The sequence below is a fragment of the Electrophorus electricus genome, chromosome 13 (assembly GCF_041902795.1).
Source record: "Electrophorus electricus isolate QZ-2024a chromosome 13, ASM4190279v1, whole genome shotgun sequence".
In the NCBI taxonomy this organism is placed as follows: Eukaryota; Metazoa; Chordata; class Actinopteri; order Gymnotiformes; family Gymnotidae; genus Electrophorus; species Electrophorus electricus.
The window spans coordinates 14,101,157-14,123,097 of NC_137509.1; the positions used below are offsets into that span (position 1 = coordinate 14,101,157).

General features: G+C 42.1%; 3 protein-coding genes across 19 annotated transcripts in view; all 3 read left to right on the forward strand.

The window, feature by feature from the left end:
- Positions 1–231: 231 nt before the first annotated feature.
- taf6l (TAF6-like RNA polymerase II, p300/CBP-associated factor (PCAF)-associated factor) lies at positions 232–5,211 on the forward strand. Of its 2 annotated transcripts, none has more exons than XM_081695187.1 (11): positions 232–766; positions 883–969; positions 1,075–1,225; positions 1,300–1,350; positions 1,519–1,613; positions 1,711–1,785; positions 2,537–2,757; positions 3,072–3,204; positions 3,326–3,454; positions 3,602–4,098; positions 4,581–5,211. In XM_081695187.1, the coding sequence occupies exons 1-11, from the start codon at positions 608–610 to the stop codon at positions 4,918–4,920; spliced, it is 1,938 nt and encodes a 645-aa protein (XP_081551313.1). In that variant the 5' UTR covers positions 232–607; the 3' UTR covers positions 4,921–5,211. The 2 variants fall into 2 exon arrangements, with proteins under 2 accessions (XP_081551313.1, XP_026873070.2); XM_027017269.3 differs by having other exon boundaries at positions 233–757.
- Positions 5,212–8,015: 2,804 nt separating this feature from the next.
- kcnk7 (potassium channel, subfamily K, member 7) lies at positions 8,016–10,545 on the forward strand. The gene is made up of 3 exons (XM_027017231.3): positions 8,016–8,693; positions 9,070–9,465; positions 10,187–10,545. The coding sequence occupies exons 1-3, from the start codon at positions 8,357–8,359 to the stop codon at positions 10,543–10,545; spliced, it is 1,092 nt and encodes a 363-aa protein (XP_026873032.2). The 5' UTR covers positions 8,016–8,356.
- A 3,551-nt stretch (positions 10,546–14,096) lies between these two features.
- Positions 14,097–21,941, forward strand: part of ehbp1l1a (EH domain binding protein 1-like 1a) — a 37,614-nt gene continuing 29,769 nt past the window's right edge. For all 16 annotated transcript variants that reach the window (XM_035519767.2, XM_035519769.2, XM_081725377.1 and 13 more), the window contains exons 1-5: positions 14,097–14,229; positions 19,224–19,281; positions 20,435–20,530; positions 20,778–20,831; positions 21,727–21,905. In XM_035519767.2, coding sequence (XP_035375660.1) covers positions 14,126–14,229; positions 19,224–19,281; positions 20,435–20,530; positions 20,778–20,831; positions 21,727–21,905 — 491 coding nt within the window. In that variant the 5' untranslated portion in view covers positions 14,097–14,125. The remainder of the gene's footprint in view (positions 14,230–19,223; positions 19,282–20,434; positions 20,531–20,777; positions 20,832–21,726; positions 21,906–21,941) is intronic.

A 21,941-nucleotide genomic window follows, 5' to 3' on the forward strand; every position in this document is an offset into this window, starting at 1 on the left:
CCTGGGGGGGGGTGTGTATATATACTAGAGCATTTGAGACTGTTTTTATTATTTATGGTTTTTAATTTAAATGGAGTTAAATTATTGTTGCAGTATGGGAGCATTTGAATCTTTGGCTCTTAATAAACAATTAACTTTCATTTCTGGTGCTGTCATTAATGAAATTATGGTACAAGTGCAGGCCGCTTTCCGTTCCTCTTGTGCGCAGGCGCTCTGACCACTCGAGTGCTTTTTTTTTTTTTTTTTCTCCCCTGTGCAGTGCGTAGTTGAAGCTACTTAGCTAGCGAGCCTCTTGTGGGTTTTTTTTTTTGTTTGTTTTGTTTTTTTTTAACAATTGACTAGTGTCCATTTAGCTTAATTTAGTCAAATTGCCGATATGTCTGCATTGCGAATTGCTGCGGCGAAGGTGAGCTACATATTTAACGCCAGCTAAAATATACTGACGAATTGAGGAGCTAGCTAATGCGTTAGCTAGCTTGCGCTAGTCCCTCGTCTTTAGCTAGGCTAGCTTACCTGGCTCTGTTTCTCAGGAGGCAGAGCCGTTTATGAATTCAGCTGTTGCTCACTGGGGGTAGCGAATGAATCAAGTTCAGACGGGATAACGAAGATGACCGAAGCGAGGGAAGAGCGTCGCTTCGCTGAGGTATCCCGTGACTCCGTTAAGCTCATGGCCGAGAGTGCGGGGGTTGAGCTCAGTGATGATCTAGCTGCGATGCTCGCTGAGGACGTGTGTTATCGACTGAGGGAGGCAACACAGGTGAATAAGGTTAGACGGCTTACCACATGTGAGCCGCCCAGCTCAAATGTAATGTAACGCTATATACAGTGGTTAAACAAGCTTTCTGTAACTCGCTTAATATTCGCGTCATGTGCTTATCACAGAACAGCTCGCAATTCATGCGACACGCCAAGAGAAGAAAACTTACTGTAGAGGACTTCAACAGAGCCCTTCGCTGGAGCAATACCGAGGTAGCAATGAGCTGCAGTCGTGTACCTGCTGCAGCTTGCTGTGTGTGTCATCTTAAGCAGGGCAGTAACAAAATTTGATTAGTCTCTGTTCAAATTCTCTTTTAGGCCATCTGTGGGTATGGCTCTCAGGATGCCTTACCATTCCGTCCTCTGAAAGAGGGAGAGTTTTTCTTTGTTGAGGATCGAGAGGTTAACTTGGTAGAGCTGGCTCTTGCCACAAACATTCCTAAGGGCTGTGCTGAGACCACAGTGCGAGGTAGGACGTCATGATCATAACCTCTCTGGAAACTGTGCAGTATGCTTGTGCTGACTGCTTTGTCTCCTTGACAGTGCATGTGTCGTATCTTGATGGAAAAGGAAATCTAGAGCCTCAAGGCACAGGTGCGGTACTTTGTTTTTCATTTCAGAGTGAATTTCCATTTTACCCATTAGATTGAAGGTTAGGCACTACTCTGGAACTCGTAATTTGTCCAGTCACTTGGTGTTCTTGAATGAATGAATGAATGAATGAATGGATGGATGGTTTACCATGACGATCCTTTTCCCCAGTTCCCAGTGCTGTGCAGTCTCTATCAGATGACCTACTCAAGTATTACCAGCAGATCACCAGAGCCATATTAGGAGAGGATCCACATCTTATGAAGGTTTCACTTGTTTTCATGATGACTGCATAAACTGGTTAAGTGATTATTTCCAAAAAAAAGAAAAAGAAATCACATTGTTCCCTTTTGTTAAAATCAGGTGGCTTTGCTGGATCTCCAGTCCAACTCCAAGATCGCTGCCCTCCTGCCTTACTTTGTTTATGTTATCAGCGGGGTATGTGGCTTTCCCATGCAAATGTTTTTGGTACATTTAAATATGAGATGTCAAAAGCCAGCCCTTAAAATGCCATACTTGAATGATATCATTCTCATATGCTTATAGAAGTCTCTGAGTTCAGCTAAATATTTTTAGGAAAGTAATACCCTGAATGTCATGTACATCAATATTTATAATCAATCTGAGATTCTATGATGTCAAAATTATTTTATGATAAACTGTTAAGCCAGGTTACAGAAGTTTTCCCTCCACTGGGAATACTTTTATTTCAGTTACATTTACCCACAATGCAATCACGTCATATAACGCAACGGTGTTGGATAGCTGCATTGTTTTCTGGACTTTTGAATTTTAGCCTTTGTTGACTTCTACATTTAGTCTTGGATTTATGGTTAGTGTGTTGTTGAATGTCTTACAACCTTAAAAATCCTCAGGGATATTTCAACATAAACAGGTGTAATGTGTTTCAGAGTGGACATTTCCTTTAAGAGCAAAGAACCCTAGGCAGGGGTATGGCACTTGAAGGCAGGAATTTTGACACCCTGATGTGATATAAATGTGTTCACTGCATAATGTTTATTCTGTGCAATACATTTTTATTTACAACTTCAGTGACACCAGTTCTTAACCTTGTGGTCAGGTTTCCAGATATGTCCAGCATAAGGTTTAGTGGCTGAAATGTCGTATCTCCCTAGGGTTTAGGCCTGGTCTTAATCCTGAAAACTAAAAAATACCATACTGCTTTCAGGTGAAATCCGTAAGCCATGATCTGGATCAGCTGAACAGGCTGTTGCATATGGTGAAAAGCCTGGTTCAGAACCCCTATCTCTACCTGGGCTCATACGTGCGGAGTCTGGTCTCCAGCGTCATGTACTGCATCCTGGAGCCGCTCGCAGCCTCCATCAACCCGCTCAACGACCACTGGACCCTGAGAGACTACGCCGCCCTGCTCCTCAGCCACATCTTCTGGTATACACACACACACACACATACTCTGACCATCCTGTGTACATTAGATACACACATACATGCACATAGATGGTGCATCATAAAAAAAGCAAGGTCTCATTTGTAAGTACTCAGAATAGAGAGATAGCCGCGACATTTGTTTGGTTGTTTTACTGTCCTAACTACACAATGTACAGCTACATCTGCACTTAGTGTGGACCTGTACAGTTATTCACAAAACAAATATATGCATAAGAGTTTGCTCATATTTGCATGATGTCTGTAGTTTATTTTTACGATGTGCTTATGAAGGCTTCGTGCGTTTTGTGGGGCAGGACTCATGGGGACCTGGTGAGCGGGCTGTACCATCAGATCCTGCTCTCGCTGCAGAAGGTCCTGTCAGACCCAGTCCGGCCTCTCTGCTCCCACTATGGAGCAGTGGTTGGCTTGCATGCTCTTGGTTGGAAGGTACAGTATTCATGCTCTCAGCTGTGTACATCCAACTCCCCTCTGATGTGTCCCTCTGATTTGTTGGTGTTGGTGTGTGTGTGTGTGTGTGTGTGTGTGTGTGTGTGGGGCTTTGCACCAGGCTGTTGAGCGTGTGTTGTATCCCCACCTGCCTGCTTACTGGGCAAACCTGCAAGCCGTGCTGGACGATTACTCTGTGTCCAATGCACAAGTGAAAGCAGATGGACACAAAGTCTATGGAGCCATCCTTGTAAGTTCACCGAGTCCTTTTTATTCAGTTTCTGCAGTGTGGACAGCTCCCACGACGTCCTCACTGTTCAGAAAATCTTTAAAATTGAAAACATAACCTTAAGATACAGTTGATCTGTAGTTGTACAGCTCTTTTTCTGTCCACCAGGTGGCAGTGGAGCGCTTGCTAAAGATGAAGGCTATGAGCCTGACTCCATCCTCAGAAGGGGGTGCTGCTGCTCTTCATAAGTCTGCAGGAGGTGTGATGGGTTTCAGAGAGAGCTCACCAGGCCTCAGCCCCCCTCCTGAACCCCTGTCCGAGCCCCCTCTGGGCATCGCCAGCCACTTGCAGGCGGGCGGAGCCGGGTGCCAGTGGGAGGAGTGGACCCCTGTTTCGCTCCCTGCCATGTACTGTGAGCTGTATTCATTCTTTGGAGACAGCCTGGCTGTGCGCTTTAGCACTGGCCCCGCCTTGGGCTCTGCCCCGCCCCCAGGCCCCCTTCAGTCTCAAGAGGCACGGAAAGAGCCAGGTAGCGGTGCTGCCAACCTCGAGAGTACGCGCAAGATGCCCCAGCTCACCGCCAACATGAACATTAGCCCCAGGCAGGATGGAAGCCCGCGTACGGATCCAGCCCCACCCAGTCTGGCTGCTACAGCAACCGGGAGGTATGTACAGCCCAAGGCCGGAGTGCAGTTGTATTTCTGGAAGCTAGTGGGCCCATAGCTTAGCTTGCACATGTTGCTGTTTTGTATGAGGAAGTACACTGCTCTGCAAAACAAGAGTGTTCTCGCCATTCTGCATGCAATCCAGCGTCCATTATTTAGTACTAAACGACTTTATGCAACTAGCAAAAATCTAGCTCCTCTGCTTCTTGGTCTTTAAAGGCAGAATTTGTTACCAGCTGTTTTAACCTGTCAAATCATACAACTGCACAGGATCAGTCTGATTGCAGTAGACATATTTGAACACTGGTTTCTCACTTTTCTCAGTATACAAACTAAAACCTCTGATGCAACTCTGTGTGTAGTTATAATATACACTATATTTGAAACATAGCTTCTTCAGCAATCAGAAAGTAATTGCGACAGTGCCAATCCTGAGAGCTTATTCATGCTCTTGACTCTTGTCTTCTGCCTGTACCCTACAGGTCTCTGGCTCGCTCTTCCTCATCCTCAACCTCAGTCCCTCGCTCCAGGTCCTCCTCCTCCCGCCCAGGGCGTTCAGCCAGCCAATCCCGAGACATCTTCCCGAAAGCCCGCTTTCCTCCTCCCCAGGCCGGCCCTCCAGCTTTCTCCTTTGTGATTGGTGGACGGCAGATGGGCCGGCGTTGCCAGGGACGACGCTTCCAGACAAGCTTCACGCCAACTCCGCCCCTCGGTTCCCTCCCACCACGTGCCTATGCCCACAAACTACCAGTTATAGGGAGAGTCAGCAAGCCAATGAGATGCTGGACGTGCTCCCATTATTCGCTGTACCTGCCTCTTTAAAACACATATGAACACATCAAATTTGTGCCTGGGGCTTCCCAGAAACTGAACTATAATGATAATAGACTGGGAAAGAATGGCTACAAAACTGTGTATGGGGTTAAACATCACTACTGAGATGGATGTTCGCCGTGTTTGTCAACATGAACCCCTTGGACTAAATTTTTTCAGTTAGGATCTCTGTGACATTATTTTGAAAACTTTTGTTGTTGTAAGTTTGTCCTTCAGGACATTTTTTGTAATAATGTTTAAGGAGAGGCCTTGTACAATAAAATTACGCTGGGAAGCCAAGGATATCAGCTGTTTTATTGTGGGCCAAACAGGAAACGTAGTCACAAGACACCTGTAATCAGGGCTTGATGTGAGGAGAGGTCATTGCCCCAGAAAATGACAAAAATCATCCTTGTTAAACTGCCATCCCCCTTTGCTGCATTTTCTTATATAAGACAAAAATATTATTGATACTAGAATTTTATCAATGAGTTCCTCAAATCATCTGAACAAAATGTTAACTTCCATTTTGAAAGCAGCAGAGAGCGAGAAGGAGGAAGAATGGAAGATGAGAAATTCATTAATATTTTTATGTAAAAGAGAAATGAAACTTGCTTTAACAAAAATATATACGAAACTTGCTCCATAAAAAGAAAGGAATCTTACTATGTAACAAAAGAGTTGAAAACCACACTGTATAAAAGCTTAAAAATGGATGTTAACATCTACCAAAATGATTTGAAACTTACCCTGTAACAAAAGTGCATAGACAAACTAAAGGACAAGGTGGGAGAGGGAGTAGGGGGGGAACCGAGAGGCACGAGCCCATCCAAAAAACACCGGGTAGAGCTGTGGAACAGATGGTAGCCGTCAGGAGTCCAGGATCGGCATCCGCACTCTCCTCTAGTATAAAGACAGCGTCCGATTCAACCTGAGAAAAAGACAGACGCTGTTATCAAAAAATTACACCCCCTTGAAATACATTCACACAGTTTCTGATGTTCTATTCCCATTTCTGATGAAGTTTGCTTGTGGTGCGATAGAAACTTGCCTAGAGCAGGAGGAGGTGCGGGTCAGCCTTGGATCTTCTCTGCATGATGCTTACACAGACAAAGGTGATCATGGCCATCAGGTACCCATGAAATCCTCCGAGCCTCTAGAACAGTGTGAGCTAAGCTGTGTAGTTCTGAATGTAAACTCTAAAATAACTTTTTAGCTTTGACTCCTTTCTGAAAATGACCAAATGATAGAGGGTGTTGATCCTGCATCTCCCCTCTGCAATACTATATATAGTGTCCAGGCCCTGACCACACACTCCATTGCAAACACTAATCTCTTACTGCTCCTCTCAGTATACCCAGCACAATGCTCACAAAGCTGAAGTGATGAATCTAAGATGCTGAGGAAACATTAAATGCAAAAGTAAAATGTGTTTTGCTAAGTGTCGCCTTGATTGTAACAAGCAGCCCCCTGGTCTGTTCTTGCTACACTTCAAATGGTCAGGGCTGATCCCTCCTAGGCCATTTGTGCCAAGTGGCCATCAGGCCATCTAAAATGACACAACGAGTTCTCAGCTGGTTCCATCTGCTTTATAATCCACGGCTGGGAATGTCTGTCCTCAGCAAAGGCGACCCCATGTGCTCATGCATAGTATTTTTAGATGTGGACCCTGTAAGATGAGTTAGGGGAGGAGTTATGATCTTCATATAGATGAACAATAATATGGCCCATCTATATGCCAGATTGGATAAGGCAGGATACATGCACAAAAGGGTTTTACCATGGCCAAGTCCAGTGGTATACCAGAAATCACAAAGTTAATCTTGGTTGACTGACCTCAGTGCAGAATAGAGTTATTAGTTGTACAACAGCTTATTAATCAGAGTTGATCAGTATGTTTATTGTAATTAAACCTTCATGAAAAAGCCATGGAGTGCTGATAACAAGATTCATGATAGAGGTAAAAAGAAAAAAAGGTCTACAGTGTCATATTTTATTCCGCTGGAACTGGAAATACTGATGTCTGCATATAAAGATTTCAAATATATTTTCAGGGAACATCAACATTAGCAAATAAAGCAATAGTTAACATTGCAAAAATATCGCATGTTTATCTGACTCATTCAGCATTCAGCAAACAAATCAGCACACAAAATAATGTTTGAGAAATATTGCTTCAGAAATCCACTTCCAGAAATTCCACTTTTTAGTAGTGCATGCTTCATTCAGGTTTAATTAAAACATTCAATTTTTAAAGAGATATTAAAGTGAGATTAATTTGGCTACAAATAAAAACAAAATATAAAAGCATAATCCATTATCCATGATTTTTTGGCATGTATTTACTTCGTCTTATCTGTAGCCTAACTTTAGACTATGCTGCCCCCTATCACCACTCATACATGCATAAGAGGTGATCCGTTCACCACGCCAAGGGAGCTAATTAACCAGTGCCATTCCTGGAGGTAGGTCATTATAGCCAGGATGCATGCATAAAGCCCATATTAAAAGTATGCTTGTCACATTTAACTTCTGCCAGTGTGTGTACCTTTGAAACAGGCGGAGGGCTGACTTTAGAACCTAAACACTGTCAGCGTCCCTGATGGTATCAGTAGGAGTGGAGTGATATAATGTTACCACATCAGAACCCGCTGAAGTGGAAACTGATCTAATAGTCTACAGATCATGCCTGAAGACTTTAAGGAGCCTTTAAGAAAAATGGTCTTTATTACAGGATGAGGATGAGCTAGAAAAGACTAAAGACCATCAAACTATTCTATTTTATTGTTCATTTTGTATAAAATTGTATTAAATTAAAAAACTTTGAAGAATGAGGTAGACTTCACAATGTAGACTCCTACTATGACTTCTTAGTTTAACACACACACACACACACACACACACACACACACACACACACACACACACACACACACTGTACTGACTTTAGGCATCAGGTTTAATTTCCTATATTCAAACTCGAATTTCTTCACTTCAAGCGAATACAATCCATTAATCCATTTTAAAAATGTCTTTGTTGAACAACTTATACGTTTTCTAAGAGAAAATTCTAAATTTGGTGAATGCGGCAAGTTATCTTAAGAGCTTTATAAACAACGAGTCAAAATAAATAGTTCAATTATTTTTCTAAAACTCGCTAGACATTTAAGTACTGGCGAACCACAGAAGAGAGTTGACATAAATTAATTACTCACACACGCTGTCCTGTAATAAATAATACACTACTAAGCCTGTCACATTTCTGTTAAGATTTTGGAAAGCACTTATTTTCTTAATCCTGTTTAAAAATAAACCCTCTTATTTCTCAGGTAACAGGTGCCTGCAGGTCAATTCATGAAAGATTTAACATGAGTGTGGATTTGGTTACACAGAAAGAACAGTGATAATTAGTACTTCGTAAAATACACCTGGGCCACGGAGAACTATGGCTCATAGCATAGAGTCATTCCTTACCTTTTGTCGTTATCATGCGTTCACCTTTTTGACTATAGCTTACGTGTTGTATATTATTACTGGAGGCGTGATTTTTATGTTGCTAGAGCAACCAGAAGAAGACTTACTAGATGCAGAGGTGCATGAATTTGTAGGAAGGTTTTTGGAAGACCACAAATGCGTGCAAGAAAGGAGCCTGCGTAATCTGTTGCGAAAAGTGCTCTTTACGGACAGACGTGGCATCGCTGTCTTGAAGTCTGAAAGCAATGAGTATAACTTTGACTTCACGTCATCGCTGTTTTTCATAATAACTTTCCTTACGACAACAGGTAAGCCGATGAATGCGGTCTATTTCAGCCTTACCTCATGATGAAGACTGCTCTAAATCTAAAACATTTGTTTTGTATTTGGTGGGGGTGAGCAAAGCCATAATTTTACAATTTAACAAAAGGTTAACAGAGGGAACAGAAGGAACTTATTTTATTTGGCCCTTCACGTTTTCAAATTATTATCTGAGGGATGTTTCTTACAGTTTTATTTGTAAACGTTCATCTGTCAGCCAGAATTACCTCATAGTGCATTAGCACCCCTTCACATGAAGATATATGTTATTTGTCATTGTCATTAAGATTATTCTAAATGTATAAGATAAAATACTTTGACTTTTCGTGGTGTGATGTCTATAATCCATGAACTTGTGTTCAGGTTATGGCGTTACTGTTCCACTGTCGGACGAGGGTCGTGCGTTTTGTATGCTCTACTGCCTGGTGGGCATTCCCTTGACTTTCTTCTTGTTCTCCTCCATCACTGATGCCCTGTTGCCATGGGTGACCCATGCCCCCATACGTTACCTCCAGATCTACTGGGGTCTATCCCACAACAGGGCTGCCTTGCTCTGCTGCGGGGGTTTAGCTGCGTGCACGGCTACGCTGTTCTTCGTGCTTCCCGCCATCACCCTTTGTCTGGTGGAGAGGAAATGGACTTTCCTGCAGTCCCTGTACTATTGCTTTATCTCACTCAGTACCATTGGCCTTGGAGATTACCTGCCTGGGAGGGTGCAGAGTCAGAGTATGCGCCTGGGCCTGGAGTTTGCCACGTCCTGTGAGTCTTTTTTTACACAGACTGGTTATGACTCACTTTAGATAAAGTCTACTGTTTATTGCATTGCTGGTAGAGCAAGACCATAGTTTAATGAAGGGTGTATTTACTGACACTCAAAGTATATTGGTAGGGAACTGATTCATGGACATTCATTAGACCTTGTCATGGGTGATCTTTTATGGGATTTTCCTTAATTGTGCACAAGGCCCAATCTGCCTGAACCTGTACAAGATCCACACTTTCTGAATCTGTCCAAAGCAAATCAGGTGTCTGTGTTCAAACACATGATGTTCCAACTGCAGCCTGAATTTCAGTGCTGTAATTCTATAGCTGGAGACCATGTATCGGTGCCATGCCATTTTTCTTGGACCAGATCAGGTTCCAGGCAGCTTAACTTCTGCAAGGGGTCTTGTTTAGTCTAGTGGCACAGTGGAATAGAGCAGCATGGATCCCAGCTGGTTGCTGCCTCCCCACGCCCCAGATTTCAAGCAGAAACGTAACAAAGGAAAGTCATTAGAAATGGAAACAGTTTCACATGACACATGAAACCTTGTTATATCTTAATCAATTTTTTGTTATATCTTAATAATCTTTATGTACTACAGACTATAATGAAAGGTTTTCACATCTGTAAACATACTTATAGTGCTTAACATCATTTTAATGCTCAGCAAGTTGAAAATATTCTAGCGCTTCAGTAAAACGCCTTGTGTCTCCCAAGGTTACTTAGTGCTGGGACTTGTAGCCCTGCTTGTGGTCCTGGAGAGCTTCTGGGAGCTGCAGCAGGTACAGGCCCTGTTGCGCGTCTTTGCTGGGCCTCACGTGAGGGAGATCAAGGGACTCTGCCTGGATGAAATGGTGCTGGGCGGGGACCCGTGGGCCGGTGTTAGCCCAGTAGACAGGCTCCAGTACATGTGTCCTATCTCCACCATCTCGCCCCATCTCTCTGATGCACCCACAGCTATTTCTGCGGAGGAAAGGTTCATACTGGGACCACTGCAAATGTCAAGCTCTGAGAAGGCTGCTTCCCTGTCACTTCACCCAGACACTTCTCCAGACCCACCTGACCAAAACAGCTGAATACCCAAATCAAATGGGCATGTCTGTGTTTACAAATGGCCACAAGAGAGAAATGGCTGTACGGAAAACTCTTATAATTATTTCTGGGGTTTGCTGTAGCTGCAGATTTCTTACCAAGATATAAAAATTGCCATTTTAGTTTTTGAGATTTTAGGTTTTGAGGTATTAGATTATTATCTTTCACTCAAAAATTCATCCAATGTAAATGTATTTAAAGCTTTAATGCCTGCATGCACCACTAATATTGCTGTGTCCATTGTTTAATAGGAAATAAAACTGGAAATAAAACATTAAATAAAAGCAAACGGATTACAGTTGTCAAATGTATCAGCTTTACTCCTTTGTCAGGCTGTTTTTTGTGTGTTTCTTTGTTTCTGTTTTTTAAAAATGGGGTTCTCGATTCCCCCATTTTCCCTCTAAATGGACTGAAATTCACTTGGGAATCTTTGAATAAACTGTTGTGTCATGCAGCACAGTATGAAAGAGGGAGTCACTTTCCCTTCTATTAGCCCCCTGAGTCTGTGACGTAATTTGGGAATGTAAAGTCTCAGCCACTAGGTGGTAGCCTTTTCACAGCATTAAACTTTCAATCCATAATGCGGGAGAATTATTTAAATATACCTAAAAAACTTTCACTCGTGACAATGAAATATTCAGGTTAAAAGGTGTATAGTCATGTAAAAGACGATGTGTTAGAAAGCAACCTATATAATGGCACATTATAACTCTCCAGACTATTGGGAAACATTTGCATTGTTAATTGCATTGTCAAAGCATTGTTTCCTTTACACTGCAGCTGGAGTTTTCAGAGTTTTACATTGTTTGTACATTATACATTGACTATCCTGGTTAATAAAATGAGGGCTAAGTTAAAGCTTTGCACAAATGTCCCCTGTGTGTGTGTGTGTGTGTATGTGTGTGTGTGTGTGTGTGTGTGTTTGCAGACAGGACATGGTGACTCAGAGTCTGTGCCCAGCACTGATGGCTCTGCCTCTCCTCACCCAGTCAGACATAAACACTCCTGCTCGCCTAATGCCTAGATGAGCTCATACACTCCTAATACGGCACACTTTCATTTAAGCTGTTTCCCTGCAGGCTCATTGTGTTTATGCAGAGCACAGCAGCTGTGTACTACCACCTCACTCAGTCTGCCCCTAGTCTGTCAGTCAGTCAGTCAGCATTATTTTACCATCTGAGTTTATTTGAACGATACTGAGGTGTCTATCGGCAACCAGAATTGTGTTTTAACCAAAAAGGACTTCCTTATTTACCAAATAAAAGAAAATCTATTTAAATGCAGAAACTAGTTACATGAATACTGGTATTAATACAAGTTATCTCTTTGTTGACACTTTCCCTATGAATGATTGCAAATTCTCACATTTGTTTGCACATAATCCCCATAACAGAAACTGCATTTCTGGTAGACTGCATTTATTTATCCCTAGAGGACAAGGTATAAGGGGATGGGTTTATCTCTGCGAGATGTTAATGAAATGTGGAGTTTGAAATGGTTCTCTCAGTTCTGTCTTAAAATGCTTTAGTGCTCTCATTGTCCCTGACATGCCTGAACTAAATTCCCATTGTTGATGTTGGGATTTATTCCAGATATTTGATAGCTGGGGCATTACTTGCCTCATGATCCTGTTATGAACAACTTCAAGTCACAAGGGAAAGTCCTTGACTGGACACCAACTCACCAGTGCCTTCATGGAGGAGTTTTCCCCAGTAATATTACTGGTTACACCACACACACATATAAACAATCATTTATTGTATAAACAATGTGCATACTGTGTTAGATGTACACATAACATGCCTCCCTTAAGATATATCTGACCTTTTAAAACACCATTTTACTTTGTATTTTTGTGCCATTAAATGCCCCCCCCCAACGCTGTTTTGACAGACTGTTGGCAGGTGGTGTTGGCATGTCTATATTTATAGAAGTGGTCTAAACACCCTTCAGGACTTCAGGCTTGGAGCAATACCAATACCTAGCTGTAGGACTTTTCCACTCCTAGACAAAGATCTGGATAAAGCTATCGTTAACAATCTGGAAACATGTTTGAGTATTGGTTGTAATATTTGCCATGCCAGAGTTGTGCCCCTCTGAGACATGAGATAAAAAGCAAATATTTGGTTTATTGATGAAGCTTAGTTGATCGTGATGCTCCACATGGGTTAAAGCAGTCTTAAATCTATTTGAATCTAAAAGTACTTAAACATGCTGACTGTGTAACTTCATGGCATACTCAGATAAGCTTAATGTTATGCCATTCAATTTGCAGCCTGTCAAAGAGTACATGAAAAGCTGATGGTAAAAAAGTAAAATATCTTTGGTTTGTGCCTTTCATTGTTACTTCTGTTTGTGCATTTTTTTGCTGCTAGTAATTACATAAGTGAGCCGACCTGCAGGAAAATGTAACATGCTGCGATCACAACAGTGTTAACATACAGGAAGTCAGCTGCTCTAAAGAACAACCGCTCACCTCACTAAGCCCTCTGAATCCTTCATAACTCTCTCTCTCTCTCTCTCTCTCTCTCTCTCTTTCCCTCTTTTCCTTGGATTGGGAAATAAAGAGGTTAAAATCAAGTGATGCTCTTTAAATAGACCATATATGTATTTATAACAAACACATTTTATGTCCTTTTTTGGACTGGATAAAATTTTCCAACCAAGACCACGTGTCTTCATTTGACCCATTTTAAAAAGTGTCTGGAATACTGCCTTGATGTAGCTCACCAAAATCAATACTTATGACAGGATGGAATCTAGACCTTTTGTCTGTAACACACAATAGTTCCCATAAGTTTGAAATGACGTTTATCCCTGCTTGGATGGATGTGGTGCTTGTGGCCTGGCATAGAGTGGAAGACTTTTCATCAACAGCATAGAGGGAGGCTGTGGTACACTGCAGTCTACATTCTGGCCAACATTTAGAACAAAGGGCTCAAGGAAAACAGGTGCCCATCAATATGGTACCGTGTATGTTTAAGCTTCATCTACACAATAGTTCATGCCTTCAAGACTTAGGATAGCCTACCACAAACACTTTTCAGGTGTTAAATATATAAGGTAATAGATAATATCACCTACTATACATCATTGCACACTGTGGATCCTTTCACATTTCCTAAAAGTTTAGTCAACATTAATTTTGCACAGGCCTACCAAGCAATGAGGAAAGATATCGCAACTTATTAAACTAGACAACTAGTTTCAACATGCCTGCTCATTACCGAGGAACCATACGAGCATTATGAAATTCCAAATTATACAGTCCAGAATAGAAATGATAGTTATTCACTGTAGGTTATTCATACCTCTGCTAAAGCTAGGAATATTCAGCTTTTCATCATATTTCAGGGCCATTCCCTAGTCAGCTCGACAGTTGGCCCAGCCACTGTGATTTGAACGTCATCATGTGGGCTTCCCTCGTCGCCACTTCGTGATTTGACATTTTGGGACGTGCGAACGGAGCGCAGCGCAGCAGCGACCGGCCAGAGGTCTAGAGTCTGTTTTCTTCAATGTAGGCTGTTTATTATTCAGCGGACATCTGCGAAAACGAAGTGCACCATGACCTCTGTTTGGAAGAGACTTCAGCGTGTGGGCAAGAGGGCATCAAAGTTCCAGTTCGTCGCGTCCTACCAAGAAGTTACGGTCGAGTGCACGGACAGGTGGTACGTACTAATCACGGACATCTCTGGTGACTTTTCATCGAAACGCGTATTGTTGTAAATCATGACGCTGAAGAGACCACTGGATAGCAGCCAGTCTGAACGGATCATTTTATCACTTTGCGTGCCATGTGATGCGATCAAAGTTTGTTAAACATGTAAATTCACCGGCATAATTTTACATCAAGAAGAAATTTAGTTTTTCTAAAATAATCCTACGTAGAATATTTAGTGTAATAACATCCATTAAAAAAAGCGAAAGTAAGGTTGGCCCCTCCTGTGTGCATATCATCTTACTTCCGTGTTATTTTAAATTTCCCTCAGCTCTGTTTATCATAATAATTGTCATTTGCGCTCCAAATGACTGTTAGGGACGGTTATATTGTCTTGATACGAGTGGACAGAGCAGAATAAATATATTGAAGAATTTTGAGTTCACACATATATAAATCAACAGATTATGTTATCAACGTGTTGGGCACAAAATATTGTGCAAATTCTCTGGCGAACCTACCATTTATTTTGATTGCAAGACACGCCTTAGAATCCAAGAGACCCAGTTCCGCCCGGTTGGTAAATACATCCCCGATACACCAAGAAAGCTGTCCTAATTGGAGCTTGGTCAAAAGGACATGTTTTCAGTGACGACAGAGGAATGAACTTTGCGGAGACTTTGTTTCTCCTGCATCACTACCCACTCACTTGTTAATGACCCCCCTGTCCCACCGCATTAGATGAGTAAACTTTCTGTCATCTGTTGCTTGACTGATAAGAGAAAGCTAAACGTCTTTTTACTGGGTTTTATTTTAGCCTGTTGATATCACATAACACTGGTGCTGGGTTTGTTGTTATCATGTTATGACACACTTTGTGATTTAATTACTGTGTTAATATAAGAGTAACCCTCCCAAAGATCACATTTTGTGATAGCAACTGCAGTTAATACCAATAAACCTCAGGTAGAACACATAACCCGGCTGCACTGTAATAACATGGGTTATTGCTCAAAACAACAAACAACAACAACAACAACAACAACAAAACATTAGGTTTAATGTACACTTTTCCTAAAATGGATACAAATGCCACCGACTTCAACGGACCAGACTGACCAATTAATCTTTTTAAAGCATTCTAAAACCAATCCATACAGCAGAATGTCCACAGAGTGTGTCATAAATTAAGAATACATTTATGATCAAATCTCAGACTATTGTGACCACTTGCTGCAGTTCAAGAGCACAAACACATTTTGAGTGTCACAGGGACCCGTGGCATGTTGGAGTTCAAATTTTGAGTTCACAGTTGAATGTAGTTCTGCAGGAACTGTGCATTGTGCAAAACTTTCTCCTGAGGGTTCCACCTGTTTGTACTATGCTGCCTTATGTATCAATCGCCTTTTCTGTGATATTCTGTCTGAGTCAGACATTTGAGTGCTGTTTCCTCATCAAATGCTCAGCAAACATGCAGTATCTGTGTGAACTGCTGAGTAATCTTAAACCCTTCGTCCAAGTAGCCAGAATGTTTTGTTCTTTTTTTTTTTGCAATTTAAGGAGTCGCATTATGGTAAATTCAGGTGTTGTTAAGTAACTTTTCTCTTAGTGTTGAAGTCTTAATGAAAGAGGCTAGATGTCTTGCATTTTAAGCAGCGACTATTAGTGTTCACAGCAATGTTCTTAAGGACAAGTAAGGAAGTTGCCATGTTGTGTGGTCTGATTATATTGATTCATGGCTAACAGTGTTTGGTCACTAAACTGATGAGATAGTGCACATGCATGTGCAAGCATAGGCCTACACACAGAATCAGCCTGGTAAGAACTGCGCACCCATCTGGCCGTACAGATATGTCCAAAACTGCCCCATTTGACATCTGTAACAAAACAACATAAGAGTGGTGAACTACATGACTCTTCAATTCATGGCTAACCCTAAAATAATTGGAAAAGGCCAATATGGCCCAGTATTATAGATTTAATGCTCTTCATATCCAACCAAAATATCCTTTACATACACACATTATGTGTTGACAAACAGTTAGGAAGACTGCATGCAGAGCTGTACATTAAAATATGGAAATTAACATATTTCTAATTATGAAAGGTGCATCTGTTTCACTAGTCATGATTATGACTATGCACCTCTCACTTCACCACACTGAACAAGGCCCCTAATATCTGCCACGGTCCCACACTATTTTGGTCGTCCACGTGATTCAGTCAGTGGTTCACCAGGCCATTCGTGTGCTTGTCCAGCTGTTGCTTAGCGTGACCTGCAACATGAGAGTCAGAGGCTAGTGCCCCCCCCCCCTTCCTTAGGTCTGGTGCCCAAGGCTGTACCCGTGTGCCGCTCGCGCGTCCACACTCAGAGGAAGTTGCCATCGGGGTGTGGAGGACATGTCCTGGCAGACTGGCCTGTCAGCATTTTTTTTTCCCATTGGCATAACGACTGATCCATGCAAAGGGACCTCCGGATCGGAAGCTTTGGAGTCCAGACCGGCGGATGTGCGCAATATTTACAGGAAGGGGTTTACAGGAAGGATTACATCTAAATGTAATGTGATTTCACCCTTTGTGTTTGTTTTCATCATTTACGCACAGTCAAGAAATGGAAAGTTGCCAAGACATCAGGCAAACTACCCCAGTTCTCTGTTTGGAGTAAGAACTGCTCAGTAAAAATGGTTGGAAGCTATCAGTACATTTACATGCCAGTATGTTTCAGTAAGCAAGGACCACACCCTCTGAAAGAAACCTGTTTTTTTGTTCAGCAAGAGGCAAAAAGCGGAGCAAGTCGTAACCAATATCGGCTATATTTTAGTCATCTCCTTCCGTCATACCACCTCCGCAGCCTGGTCCACATACATATTGTAGCATTGGCACAGAAAAAGAGACAGAATACATTTTGCTTGTTGTAAACTACTTGATTGCAATGGTGACGTGTTTAAGAAGGCTCATGAACACTAAGCAGACAGGGAACATCCTGTCCACTATCCTGGCCAGCACAAGTGTCACGAGGTGCCTGTTCCTTTGCAGTGGGTACCCCCAGTCCTCCCTCATGGCCGTGCGTTCTCCCATGAAGCTGGTAGTGGGTGAACTGGCGCGCAGAATGGCGATAACTCACTGCATGGAGTCCGGTGTTGCTGGGTGCGACGAGAGAAGCAGTGCCCCTCTCAACCGCCTCTACTACTCTACTACTCTCCGTGTTCTGCATCGTCTTCGGCATCGTTGAGGCTGATGAGGGTGGTGCTTGTGTGCGCAGCCCCCAGGAGACCCACCAACTGGCTCGGACGCCACATGTTCAGCTTTTCCAAAAAAGGCTGCTTCAACAATGGTGTGCTACTTCCAGAGGGGGTGATACCGGCTGGGGTGTGCCGTTTGTGGTGTGGCAGGGTGAACTGCTGGTGAACCAGTGTCAATGAGGGCAGTAAAGCTGATTTGCTCTACTGAACCAAGAGTCCACATTGTCTTCTGTTCCTGCACAACCAGCACAGCGGTTGCTACAACGCTACTCGCTCAGGGGCCACACAGCCTCACCTCATGGGGCTCCTACTCACAGGCATCCTCCACTACGTAGCACTGTGTTGTTCACCATGGTTCAACACTGAAGATGAATTCCACTCTGTCTGTCTCATGCATGGCTCCTTGGAGGTTGGCCGGTGCTAGCAGGAGCTTGTACAGGAAGTAGCCCAGTGCCAGTGCTGCCTGCTCGAATGCCCATGTGCCTGGCGACCCATCGTGATTGGGTTCGCCACCAGCACATTTACCCACAGTCACAACTTGCCTGAAATGATATTATGTGAAGAGAGTGAAGAAGAGATGTGAGACATTTCTGCTCAAGGAAAAATTGCAACAACAATGCCTTTAACGAGGTCCACGCATAGCAAACACAGAAAGCGAATGCGAATAAACTAAACCAGACACAAATCAACTACTTTGATCAACATTTAAACATTACTAATTTAAACATTACTAATTGTTAACTAATTTCCAGAATGTGAGGAGGCACACAGTATGCTGGTAATTCTCATTGCTCGCTCTCTCTGCCCAGTGGCCATCATCAAAATGTACATGTATACAGGTCATATAGATCAGCATTATGGTGTTGCTTAGAACAGAGCACAGCATCCATGGAGTAAAAGCTTCATGTATTGACAAGGCTGTGTGGTATGTAAATGTAATGCAAATGGTATGTAAATTTAAATGTAATTGGTATGTGTAGCATTTCTTATTGCTTATTCATGTTTTTATTTGTATATTTTTGTACATTCATACAAATTCACTGTTGTTTTTCTTATCCTGTAGCAGGCAAAATGCCATCTTTTTTTTTTTTTTTACATGTATTTATATGTCCGTTTTCTACATAAAGAAAAAGACACCAACTGAAAAATAATGTAAATGTCAGATATAAAAAAAACATTTTCACTGGTTAAAAATGTACAGCTGAACTGCATAAATATAAGTAAGGGAGCTTTGACAATTGATGGACACAAGCGCGTGGGAGCATTGAGAAGCATACAGGAGCTGTGAGAAGTGTGTGGGAGCATTGAGAAGTGTGTAGGAGCATTGAGAAGCGTGTGGAAGCAGTGAGAAGCAAGTGGGAGCATTGTGGAGTGTGCGAGAGCATTGAGAAGCATGTGGGAGCAGTGAGAAGTGTGTGGGATTTTGCTGAGGATGAGGCTGTGCTGGAAGTGGTTCAATGATTAACTCAATAACTTGAATATGCACCCATGATGGCATCCCTCCCTACCTTCCTCTTCAGCTACTTAGTCTCATGCAAAATCAGCTCTGAAATGGCCTTGATCCCCCTTTTGTACTTTTGACTCATCTTGGTCAAGCTTGTTATGTCCCGAATGTCTCTTTGATCTCATGACATTAACACAGTGTCAATGAAGCTTCTCAGTAAGAAGCTCTTGGAGAGAGAGACCATTAGAACTGTTAGTCAGTTCTGTTAGTTAGTGTGGGTGAGCTGAGGTTAATTTTACACATTCTCTGCACCTGCAGGCAACCAGACAAACTGAGAGTGGTGTGGACACGGAGGAACAGACGTGTCTGCTCTAAGGTAAGAAGAGGATGTGGGTGATGGTGTATCGCTGTCATACTTTTGTCCTCTGCACCTGTGTTGCCAACGTGCGATGTAATTCAGATCACTGACGGCTTGCTCTTGTGAGCAGGTTGAATGCGGTTTTGTGTGGTATGCAGGATTTAGTGCAGATAAGTGAGAACGTAAGAGGTTTTTTTGTCATTACACATGCGTATAGGGGAATTTTATTGACAGCCTTCCCAAAGCAGCAAAACATACATTTACATGGATGACAGAATGGGATTACAGTATAAATTACAATCTTACACAAAGAGCAGTTTGAGAGTAGATTACAGTATAAATAAGGTAAGTAAGGTACACTCTGTATTTATAGAAGGCACTATGAGCAGCAGAAGCACAACAATATTACAGTATGAATAAATAAATATTACTGGCTTTCAAGTGGCAGTGCAATTGCTTTGTACAAGAGGTGTTAATACACAGACAGTCTGAATAATAAGTTACATTTCCCTGCATGTGTAAAGTGAGTGTTCAGTGAATGTGCAAATGGTGCAGGGTGTACAGTGTTAAAAATGCTGGGTGACAATCTGGGGGTAGTGGGGAATAGGTGGTAATCAATAATGTGCTATTGAAGACACAGCTTTTGGAAAGGAACTGTTCCTAAGTCTGTTGATCTGTGAGTGGATAGCCGTGTACCGCTTTCCAGATGGCAGCAAACTGAAGAGGTAGTGACCAGGGTGTGACCATGGAGTGACCAGGGTGTGACCAGGGTGTGACCAGGGTATGACCACAAAGTGACCAGGCAGTGATCACAGAGTGACCAGGGTGTGAATATGGAGTGACCAGGGGGTGACCAGGTTGTGACCAGGGAGTCATCAGGGTGTGATTAGCGACTGACCAGGATGTGACCACAGTGTGACCAGGGAGCGAGCGGGATATGACCAGAATGTGACCAAGGACTGACCAGGATGTGACCAGGGTGTGAGCAGCTCTGTTAACCTATGACCTGACTGCTGTAGATGTTCAGATTACCTGACCTTTTGACTAAAGTTGCAAAGGTTCTATGTTCTAACCTAAATTAAGGTATTCCTGTACTGTTATTGACCCTGTTACCCATTGCCAAAAAAAACCTGCGGGTGGTTATGACTGTTAACTTGTAACATATTTCCAGCTTCACGGATGGCAGCCAGGCATCAAGAATCCATACAGAGGAACGGTGGTGTGGCAGGTGCCAGAGAATGTGGAAATTACTGTGACGCTGTTCAAGGTGCAGATATCACTATATTTTATAAAAAAAGACATATCAAATACCAGATAGCACAGAAAATAGCTCAAATCACTTATGATTTGTTTGGGTAACCCACATAAGCACGCTAATATAACATTGATCTGTTTTTGATTTTGGCATAATTATACCTAATGTAATTTGATAAATATTAAAACAGCTTCAATATTAATAACATCAGTGATGAAATTCAACTAACTATGCTGCTATAACCTTAATTCTTTCGTAGGATCCGAATGCTGATGAATTTGATGACAAAGATTGGACGTTTGTCATTGAAAATGTAAATCTATTTATACTACTCTTGCTGCTCTAATCAAGAAAACCTGCACAGCGCAGTTAGCATAGTTTTCAGTCGTACATTGGTGACACTTGCTGCCTGACAGTTATTATGCGCTAGCTGCCAACTCAGTAAGATATTAATCTACATCTCACATAAATTGTGCTAGGTTAGTGTAGACACTGAACCTGTTTATTATATTGGTATACAGATTAGCACATTTTTGCATATGCAATGGTTCTGCTTACATGTGAAATATAATATACTGCACTATAATTTGGTCAACCACAGTATCAAACAGAAAAGAAAAGGAAGATGTAAATCTAGGCTTTATATTAAAAAAAACAAAAAACCTATGCAATACACACTTAAAGAGCTGAAGAAGTTCAGGAAATCTCCTCGCTTATCATTTGCTGAAATTAGCAAAATTCCAGAACCCATAACCTCGTATGAGGATGTTGTGACTCAATGGGGTGTCTTTACCAGCTTAGCTTTTTGTTGGATTGTTTGATTGTTTTTAGAAAGTTTTTAATTTTTTTATTTTAATACATAATTAATAGTTATTCTTGCTCAACTTGAGCTTGGTAAATTTAGATGATACACAATAGTCCAGTAATTAGACCAGAGAAAGATAACCACATAGTTCATTACTGGGTATTGTTAGTAGTATTGTGTAAGTCAGGGGTATTATGTATATTGTGCCTGTCAAATGTAGTCTATTAAAATTTTTTTTTCAAGTCATTAACAGGATTATCTCTTTAGCTGTTCTTTTCTGATTAGCTAATGTTAGGTAATTGGTCCCTGAGCATATAAAAGGTTAGAGTAATAAAATCATGTTATTCCAGTTTTCACGAATGGCTGACGCCGTACCTCTAAGGTGTTTTCCTATATCGTACAGGAGACGAAGGGTCATCGGAAAGTTCTAGCCTCAGCAGATGTAAATATGAAAAAGTATACCAGCGCCGCCACGCCCCAGTTTGAGCTGATGCTCAAATTCAAGCCGATGTCTGTGAAGGTGGTGGAGGCCACGCTCAAGCTCACGCTCACGTGCATTTTCCTTAAAGAGGGCAAGGCCACGTGAGTGATCACATGCATCCACTGATCTGAGACCAG

Coding starts and splice junctions, on each gene's coding strand:
- taf6l (XM_081695187.1), top strand. CDS start 608: ATGACCGAAGCGAGGGAAGAGCGTCGCTTCGCTGAGGTATCCCGTGAC. Junction 1,786..2,536: donor TTGTTTATGTTATCAGCGGG/GTATGTGGCTTT, acceptor TACTGCTTTCAG/GTGAAATCCGTAAGCCATGA. Junction 3,455..3,601: donor AAGTCTATGGAGCCATCCTT/GTAAGTTCACCG, acceptor TCTGTCCACCAG/GTGGCAGTGGAGCGCTTGCT.
- kcnk7 (XM_027017231.3), top strand. CDS start 8,357: ATGGCTCATAGCATAGAGTCATTCCTTACCTTTTGTCGTTATCATGCG. Junction 8,694..9,069: donor AACTTTCCTTACGACAACAG/GTAAGCCGATGA, acceptor ACTTGTGTTCAG/GTTATGGCGTTACTGTTCCA. Junction 9,466..10,186: donor CCTGGAGTTTGCCACGTCCT/GTGAGTCTTTTT, acceptor GTGTCTCCCAAG/GTTACTTAGTGCTGGGACTT.